The sequence below is a fragment of the Nanorana parkeri genome, unplaced genomic scaffold, assembly GCF_000935625.1.
Source record: "Nanorana parkeri isolate BGI_ZX_2015 unplaced genomic scaffold, ASM93562v1 scaffold10, whole genome shotgun sequence".
Lineage (NCBI taxonomy): Eukaryota > Metazoa > Chordata > Amphibia > Anura > Dicroglossidae > Nanorana > Nanorana parkeri.
Window position 1 is genome coordinate 3,180,409 of NW_017306278.1, and position 10,025 is coordinate 3,190,433.

Here is a 10,025-nt window from a genome sequence, read left to right on the forward strand (position 1 = left end):
GGGTAACGGGAGGACACAAACTAGCGTCCTCCCGTCACCCTAAGCTCAGTATACCGCGAGCTACAGCTCGCGGTATACTGAGACGCCGCACCTGAAGCGGATCCCGACTTAGATGACGGGATCCGCCCAGCTGCGTGAGTGACAGCTGGCTCTGCCTATCTAGAGGCAGAGCCAGCTGTACCCGCCCCCTCCCCCGTCCGTTCCGCCAGTCAGCGCTGGCGGATCGGGGAGGGGGGAATCCAGCCCCTCCCCCTGTCACGGCAGAGAGCCGTGACAGGATCGAGAGGTGAGGGAACCCGGTATGTTTTCCCTCACCTCCCGATCTACTGAGCCGACCTGTGACAGTCTCATTGTCACAGGTCGGCTTAGAACTATGAGGTGAGTGGAAATCACTCATCTCATAGTTCTCCTTTAACTGCTGCATGTCCCCATATCGTTGTCTTCGTGACCGGTACTCCTTTGGATTGTACCTGTACTTGGTTGCTTTTTCTTTAAAGGAGAAGTATTGGGAGAATAAAATGCACTCTTCCCAATAGTTTGGGCCGGCGTGTAACACTGCAGCTGTCACACTTCGGCTCTATTGATAGAGAACTGAGCGATCACTAACTGGTGATCGCTCAGCTCACAGCTTCTCCCTGCAGAGAGCAGTGACTGTCAGTCTTCACTCCCTGCAGGGATTTCCTCCCCCTCCCCTCTCTGTTACTCCAGCACTCGCTGGAGGGACAGACAATGGAGGGGGCGGGCTCTGGCTCTAGAAAGGCAGAGCCAGCTGTCAATCAGGTAGCAGGGTGGACCCTGAGAATATTGTCCGGATCCTTTCCAGCTGCAGTGCGGCTTTGCGCTATCAGCATATAGCCGGCTATGTGCCCGCTATATTCTGACTTTGGGACACAGGAGGGCATTAGTAAAGGTACCCCTGTGACCCAAAAGAGAATTGAAGCTAAAAGAAAAGGTTTGACCATAGTTCTCTTTTAATATTCCTATCTGTGTCATTCACCTGTTGGATCGTCTCAGACTTGTTTGTCCCAATTGCCCTGGTTTATGGTCTGCTCTCTGCATAGACTTCTATATATCTGACGGCCTTTAGGCGATCCCTTAAGCCCTCATTCACACTAGAAAAGGGCGGCAAGTACAGCTCCGTGCTGCGTGTGCGGCCGTAACTGGCAGCTCCCTGGAGGGACAGGTGCTGCGTGTGATTAGTACGCAGCCACCGTCCTTCTCTATGGGAGTACGCGGCCGTACGTCGCCCTACGCTCACCCGCCCTGCACGGGTGCGGGTGAGCGTACTCGTACACTGACAGGATGGATCCGGTCTGCGTCCGAGCCAGGAAGCACGCACCCGCACGGACCTGCACTTGAGGTGAGCGTAGGGGGGGCATATGGCCGCGTACTCCCATAGAGAAGGACGGGGGCTGCGTACAACACACGCAGCACCTATCCTTCCCGGGAGCTGCCCGATACGACCATGCATGAAGCACGGAGCTGTACATGCCGGCCTTTTCTAGTGTGAATGAGGGCTAAGACTCATCTCTTCAGGGAAGCCTATCCCACCTCAAACTAACCACTCCACCATCACATTCTCAAATAATTCATCCCCGCACAGCTCCCTCCTCATGTATCACTGGCCCCTCCCTTTTAGATTGTAAGCCCTCAGGGGCAGGGTCCTCCTTACCATCTTGTCTTGTGATTGTAATGTCTTCCTTATATTGTAAAGCGCTGCACAAACTGTTGGCGCTATATAAATCCTATGTAATAATAATATCTGTAGATCAGCTCATCATCCTTTGGTGTAGGGTAGAAAGTCTTGGCTGTAAAGCAGAGAAAAGATCTGAAACACTAAGTAGCCAAAATGATTGAATTGCCGAACAGAAAAAATACTGATTGCGGTTTGTAGCTGCAGAACAATGACTTCATTTTTGTGTGTTTTTTGTTTCTATTCACAGGCTCTAGCGAAGGATTGGGCAAAATAATTCAAAGGTTTCCTCTGACTGACTGGAGCGAGACGCCGTTCCCACAAGGAATTGAACTGGTACGTGGAATTTAGTGTATTGTGATATTTTTAGCCGTTTTGTTTATATGCTCCTGGACCGAATTCACAGAACAACGAAACATACAAAGATCACTTGTAACGGAATGCCATCGTGATACAATGTAACAACAAATTCCTTTTACTGCTTCAAAGTCTCATCTTTTCTAAGCTCCTCCCACAGCGATATTCACCATCACCCTATAATAAGGGGCTTTTACTGGGCTGCTCTCTGGCAAGACTGACCCCTGACCTTATATTCCCCTACTGGGCTGCTGTTTGGCATGAGTGACCCCTGACCTTATATCCCCCTCTCCGTCTTCTTCACATCTTCTCCACCAAATATTATTTAGGTATTCCAAAACGTGACTGTTTCCTGTCAACCTGCCAGAGCTGGGGTTCAGGGCTTCATTTATGATATTCCTCCACAAAGCATATAAATTGACTTTGTCTGCACTGAAAAACCCAAATATTACTGTCTAAAGGTAGTGATGGCATCATCGCTGTGCTGTACATTGCCTGCGCAGAGAGCAGAGCTGTGGCAGGGACCCAGCAGGCACCACCCACTATAGGCTGCCTGCAGAAAACAAAAGGAGGGGGCGGAGACAAAAGAGCATCAGTGACTGGTCTTTATTAGAGGAGAGGGCGGAGACCAGACCAGTCACCCTGCACAAGGAGAGAGAGGAGCAGTGAGCGGTCTTTATTACAGGAGGGGCGGAGACCAGACCAGTCACCCTGCACAAGGAGAGAGAGGAGCAGTGAGCGGTCTTTATTACAGGAGGGGCGGAGACCAGACCAGTCACCCTGCACAAGGAGAGAGAGGAGCAGTGAGCGGTCTTTATTACAGGAGGGGCGGAGACCAGACCAGTCACCCTGCACAAGGAGAGAGAGGAGCAGTGAGCGGTCTTTATTACAGGAGGGGCGGAGACCAGACCAGTCACCCTGCACAAGGAGAGAGAGGAGCAGTGAGCGGTCTTTATTACAGGAGGGGCGGAGACCAGACCAGTCACCCTGCACAAGAAGAGAGAGCAGCAGTGATTGATCTTTATTACAGGAAGCTGCATTAGGCATTGCAAGACTTTGACAGCCATAGACATGACTCCCAGAGGCACATGCATGATGGAATTTGCACTTTCCCTGCTATACATACACTGAGTGGACTTTGTGTCTCAGGCCTAGTTGACGTGTCTTGATATGTCCCAGGCATCCTTTGATGCTTATACTCGCTTTTACCTCCTCTCCGATTCCCACCTAATATTGTCACCCTGCACTGGGGCCAGGCATTTGGCCACTCGGGGCCAAGTTACTGCATCATGGGGAGGCAGCCGGCTTGTCATATGGCTAAGGCCGGGTGGGCATATGTATTTGGAGAATTTTCAGACACATTGTATGTGCGCTGTCTCTTTTAATATTGCCATTTGTACGTCTTATGTCATATTTAAGCCCCTCCTTTCCTCCTCCTCCTCCACTCTATAACTAAGCCCAGTGTCTTGGTGGAATGCGTCAGCCAGTAGGTCCCAGGTGAGTTTCCTGTTTGTCTGGACCAATAAAGCTGTTGAGGTTGGATTGTAAGGACATGTCACCAGTGTATTGCTGGACAGCTTGGTGCTGTCTAAGGTCTGGTCTAAGGTTTGCCTTAGCTGGACACATGTCTCGCTTGGACCAAAACTGCACGCATTGGCTGCATTGTAAGTCCTGACTCGAGAGATGAGCTGAAGCAACAGTTACATACCTCATAGTATCCAGAGGAAAATAATTGTCCAACAACACGCATACCAATCCTTCCTTCAGGTTCAGTTCCTGATCCAGAGCAGGCGGGACCTTTGTGATGCCCCTGCTTGTACCAGGTCAGTGGTTCAATAGGTACTCCTGCAAGGATCCAGATGGCAGCTCTTTAAGCCAAGATTGATTCTTGATTAATCCAAACAGGTTCTCTTTGAATCTAATATGGACTACAGGCTCCCCCCTCTCTCCAGCCGTATGTTTCCAGACCCAGAGTCTTTCTCTTCTCCTCTTCTCCGGTGGTTGATCTTCCCTGATGTCCCCTAAGCGGTCAGATTCATGTCCCCCTGCACTCACAGTATGTCCTCAGTTCTCCCAGGTTGAAAGACGATTGTAGTTATTTTACTTGGTAGACTGAGGCCATCTTGGGGCAGAGAAGAGATACTGCAAGGGACAGGTCCCCGCCCCACACCGCTCTTCATCCTGACACAGGAGGCCGAGAGGAGAGCTCGGTCTCCTGCAACGTTCACCGCTCTGTTCCCTGAAATCTTCTTTCCCCCCAGCTGGGCGCCGGCGCTGCATCAGAAGGTACACAGACCGGCGCCCAGTGGGGAGAAGAGAACATAGGGATACACTGAATTTTCAGCCGCATTTACGCCCAAAATGTTTTGATGGCCGAAATTTCGGTGCATCCTTAGTTAGAACCTTACTAGTGTAAAAAAAAAAAAAAATCCCCTACATTTTGTACCTGTTTAATCCCAAGGCCTCATTCACACGAGAAAAGGCCGGCACGCACAGCTCCATGCTGCGTGCAGGGCCGTATCGCTCAGCTCCCGGGAAGGACAGGTGCCGCGTGTGATTAGTGCGCAGCACCCGTCCTCTATGCTCACCCACCCTGCACGTCCGTGCGGGTGTCCGTACTTGTACGCTGACAGGATGGATACTGTCTGCGTCCGAGCCAGAAAATGCGCACCCGTACGGATCTGCACTTGAGGTGAGCGTAGGGCGACGTACGGCCGCATACTCCCATAGAGAAGGACGGGGGCTGCGTACTAATCACACGCAGCACCAGTCCTTCCCGGGAGCGGCCCGATACGGCCCTGCACGCAGCACGGAGCATTTTTTTTTTTTCTTCCTTTTTTTTTTTTTTTTTTTTTAGTGTTCAATAAAAATGCACATTTGCAAGTTACTTTTGTTGTTTTTTTTAGTGCCATTTTTAACAGGACAAATTATGAAATAAAATGCATACTCTTTTTAATATTAGTAAAGCTACTTTAAAACAAAAAACAAAAGCCGCAGGTCAAAATAGAACCCCCCCACAGTTTTCAGACTGTTTATCTTAGGTGATAACAAAGTTATTGCCAAACTCACCCAGTGGGGAATTGTAAAATTTGCCCTGGTCTATGATTGGTGTACAGGTATGAGAGCTGAAAGGGTTAACCATTGTTTGTGTTTTCTCCGGGGGTTGAATTGTTCTGGCCGGAGCCGCGCTTGTGGCAATATTTCTAGTGTTGCCCTTGTGATTGCAGAAGCGGGGAAGGTTAATGAGATTATGTAAGGAGACGAATGACATTCTTTAAGCGGCAGCGTCAATATAAATGACACGTTATGACTTACTGTAGTACGGTTTCTGAAAGGAGAGTCGAGTCCCGATGGGGTATTGGGAGTGCGGCGGTTACACCCAGCCATGAAGTCTGGTCACCTACAGTAAAGGGCCGTCTGGTTTGCCAAACGGTTCACCCAAAAAACTTTTTCAAGGCAGTACCAGCCCAGGAGGCCGATACCAGATCCTTTTCTGAGACGGGGGTCTGGTACGGATTTTAAGGGGGAACCCTACACCAAAAATACAAACAAAAAAGGTGGGGGGTTTACCTTTCATATCAGAGCCCCCCCTTAAATATCAGAGTCCCACAAGTGACATTTCATTTAAGTGAAATTAAAGTCACAACCCCCCCTCCCCCCTATCTTCTTCTTTCCTGTAGTTTTCAGGAGTCCCTCCAGCGTTGGTGCCGGTCTCTGATCCAGCGAGGACTCCTCCGTCCCCACGGTGTCTGTTTGACGTGCACGCTCCCGGCTGCATGCATTCATTGCGTCTCCCTGCATGGTGCCCATCACCGAAACACAGTGGTGTGAACTGTGACCACCCGTGATGAGGCAGACTACCTTGTCTTGCGTTCGGGCTGCACTTGAAAAAATGACCAGCACAGCCCAAACGCGGATGGTGTGAACGGGCCCTGAGAGAGGAGCAGCATCGCTATTAAGGAGTAGCAGCCATGTACAAACCTCTCTTGCCTTGAGTAGAAACTTGCATGCTCACAAGCTTACAAAACCCAGGGCAAAGATCACATGGTCTGGGCACCAGAAGCATTGTGGGTGTTTCATGCTATTAGAAACTGCAGAGAATCGATCATTTTTAATCATTTAGATCCTTTCTGGAACACCTGCAAGACACCAGCATAGTGCAGCAAGGCACCAGCACAGTGCAGCAAGGCACCAGCATCAGGGTGAGGCAGCAAGGCACCAGCATCAGGGTGAGGCAGTAAGGCACCAGCATCAGGGAGAGGCACCAAGGCGCCAGCATCAGGGAGAGGCAGCAAGGCGCCAGCATCAGGTTGAGGCAGCAAGGCACCAGCATCAGGGAGAGGCAGCAAGGCACCAGCATCAAGGCGAGGCAGCAAGGCATCAGCATCAGGGAGAGGCAGCAAGGCACCAGCATCAGGGTGAGGCAGCAAGGCACCAGCATCAGGGTGAGGCAGCAAGGCACCAGCATCAGGGAGAGGCAGCAAGGCACCAGCATCAGGGTGAGGCAGCAAGACACCAGCATCAGGGTGAGGCAGCAAGGCACCAGCATCAGGGTGAGGCAGCAAGGCACCAGCATCAGGGTGAGGAAGCTAGCAAGGTACCAGCACTGCAAAGTAATAACATACCTAATGAGTAGATGTATCCCCCCCCCACACCCAGTTTTGTTGGTCTCAAGCAGATGATCTGTGTTAAAAATTGTTATTGCTTTCATGTTCTGGGGTCACCCTATATGTCCATTGACCGGGTAAATTAGAAGCCCTGACCTCTTTGGCAGCAGCCGGTCCGGCAGAATCCGCACGCAGCAGAACGACGGCCCTGGCCGCGCCAGCCAATTTCTAACATCGCCTCCTGCGTGCCAATTCAGGCTTTTCACGGCGGTGGCCGGGCTTTGATTTTCGCTCATCTGTGAGATGATGCGTCGAATTTCTCCCTAATCCTCCGGCCCGTCTGCCATGAGCGGCCGAGCCCACGACACAAAGATCAGTCATCCAGCTGGCGCAGGGGCCTCCGTGCGTGAAGCGGCGTATCTGCAAAGATGTCACGGGGCATTTTATAAGCCGAGACTCGCTGCTGCCGCATGCGGGGATCAACCCGCGGCAGGCGAAAGTGCAAAACTGCACGTAAATTACCCGCCGGCTTCATTCATTGTGTTACTATTATTCTTTTTTTTGGAAGATGAGGAGGAGGAGGAGATGGAGGTTTCTATTACTATTATTAGTAAGAGGCGCAGTGTTAAAAATTGAATAATAATTTTTATTTGGAAAGCATTACAAGACGAGGGAATGAAATGGCGACGACACATTGCTGTCTTTATGAGGCTTAGTATTATTTTTGCATTATAACGTGAAACTCAATTTTTCTGGAGAAAATAAACCCGAATATCTACATACATCACAAGTATTTCAGCAAGCTTTATTGCAGATTACAACCTGCTTCTGTTCTGTAGATACTGACTTAGACATATTTGCAGTAGCTTCCTTATGCTGATTACGAAGTGGAAGGGCGCTGCGTGCTTAAAGGAGAACTATGAGAGGGGGGGGGGGGGGGTTTTTGCACCCCCCCTTTGAGCCGACCTGTGACAATGAGACTGTCACAGGTCGGCTCAGTAGATCGGGAGGTGAGCGAACACATACCGGGTTCCCCCCCCCCCCGATCCTGTCACGGCTCTTTGCCGTGACAGGGGAGTGGCTGGATTCCCCCCTCCCCGCTCTGATCCTCCAGCGCTGACTGGCGGAACGGACGGGGGAGGGGGCGGGTACAGCTGCCTCTGCCTCTAGATAGGCAGAGCCAGCTGTCAGTCACGACATCGATGTCGTATACTGAGCCTAGGGTGACGGGAGGACGCTAGTTTGTGTCCTCCCGTTACCCTAAGGAGAACTATGGGGAAAAGCCCTGACCCCATAGTTCTCCTTTAAAGGAGAACTATGAGGTGAGTGATTTTCACTCACCTCATAGTTCTAGCCAACGTGTGACAATGAAACTGTCACAGGTCGGCTCAGTTGATCGGGAAGTGAGCGACCACATACCGGGTTCGCTCACCTCCCGATCCTCTCCCTGCAGAGAGCCGTGACTCTCAGTCACGGCGCCCTGCAGAGATTCCCCCCCTCCCCTGTCTGATCCTCAAGCACTGACTGGCGGAACGGACGGGGGAGGGGGCGGGTACCGCTGGCTCTGCCTCTAGATATGCAGAGCCAGCTGTCAATCATGCAGCTGGGTGGATCCAGACAGTAATGTCGGGATCCGTCCCAGCTGCGGTGTCTCGGTACCGCTTGCGGTATACTGAGCCTAGGGTAACGGGAGGACGCTAGTTTGTGTCGTCCCGTTACCCTTAGGAGTAACCTTAGGGGAAAAGACCTGACCTCATAGTTCTCCAAGTCAACCGATAGAGTCTTCCAGTCATCAAAATTCTGCTGATTGGAGAGCTCTGGTTGAGACTCGGCAGGGGGAGTGTTGGACCTATGCAGAGAGAGCGCTGTTTCCACACAGATCAAATGCCCTTCTCTGCAGCATGCTGGCGGGGGACGGGCTTTTCTACTCAGGCTGTGACTGCTTTTTAAAGAACATCAACTTTGTACCCTTTTTTTTGTTTTGAAGCCCCTGTATTTAGCTGATAAAACTGAAAAAAAGCATTAGAGCTGCTCATTCAGAGGGGTGTGCACATCTGTACGGCATGCACACCTGTGCAGAGATCTGCTTCCAGGAGGGGCAGGTGCTGCATGTAATTGCAGGCAGCCGTCTGTACCTCCCTATGGGTGGATGAGGCTATACCTGGCTACACACTGACCTGAACCTGCCCATCTGTGCAGATCTGGATGCCTGCACTTGTATGCAAACAGCGTGCATCAATGTAAACGAGCCCTTAAAGTGTACATCTGGGTAAAATAAAAAAAGTGCAATACAGTCCATGCACATTTACCTATTGATGGATCCCTTTTAAACACTTGAGGATTTAGAGAAAAACTTCTAAAACAAAGTTTTTAGGATGCATCTTTGACTGCTGCTCCCCCTCCACCACCTATTGGATGTATTTTTAGGATTTAACTCCGGAGTTTAGTGTCACTTTAACAGATGAAAAGGTAACAAATAGAAGTTGAATGTTTGGCGTTTATATCATTTTGTCTCTTGGAGACTCGGTGGTGAGATTCTCCTGCAGCATGTTGCGTCTCCATCCCTCCATCAGGACTATAATGAAGGGGATCTCCTTCCCGATGTATTCTTATTCCGTCCATTCGAGGATGATGATGTCACTGTTTGGCTTTTTCATGGTTTTGAATTGGGAAGGAGACTTCTCCTCGCTGGAACCCCGGAGATATATCACCGGCATTAGTTATAACTTGCTGTCATTGGCACGGAACAGAGATGCCGGTTTAGCCTGAAGCCGGAGCAGTCAGAACACAAAGTGTCAGAGTCGTCCCGGAGTTCTCATACAATGAAACCCTGTTTAATAGCTGTGTAAATGGCGGAGCGCATGATGGGTGGAGCGTCCTGTAAACTTGACATTACATTAAATTGCAGCACACCTGATGTTCCCAGGAATGTCTGCATGCTCTCTCTTGTCAAGGTGATGAGTATATTTAGCATTGCATGTGACCTGCTGTACCCGGTCTAACCTGTGAGTAAGCCTCACCCATCATTTTCTTCTAAGAAATCATTTGCAGCCACAATGCAGGAAGACGCACGTTTGCTATGACTCCTCCAGGCTGACCCCACCCATCAAGGCATTTTTACATTTGCATAACTCCTCCCAAGAGCCAGCCCACTTTTTGCTTCAGGGAGTACTGAGGCAGGGTGCTGTGATGCCAGAAAGCTATGTACAGCACACTGCTAGCCCCTCCCACCAGACACAGTCTGCTTACATTGCATAGAGAAGCATAGAGACCCAATGATGACATCGCTGGGAATAAAATAAGGTTTGCAACGAAAACACAAAGGCTTCATTTAAAAATGTAATGAGTATTTTCACCGGGGGGGGGGG

At 50.4% G+C, this 10,025-nt stretch overlaps 1 protein-coding gene across 1 annotated transcript in view; it reads left to right on the top strand.

The window, feature by feature from the left end:
• SBF2 (SET binding factor 2) overlaps positions 1-10,025 on the top strand; it is a 301,018-nt gene that overhangs the window by 64,854 nt on the left and 226,139 nt on the right. Inside the window, 1 exon segment of the mRNA XM_018555287.1 lies at positions 1,944-2,029. Coding sequence (XP_018410789.1) covers positions 1,944-2,029 — 86 coding nt within the window.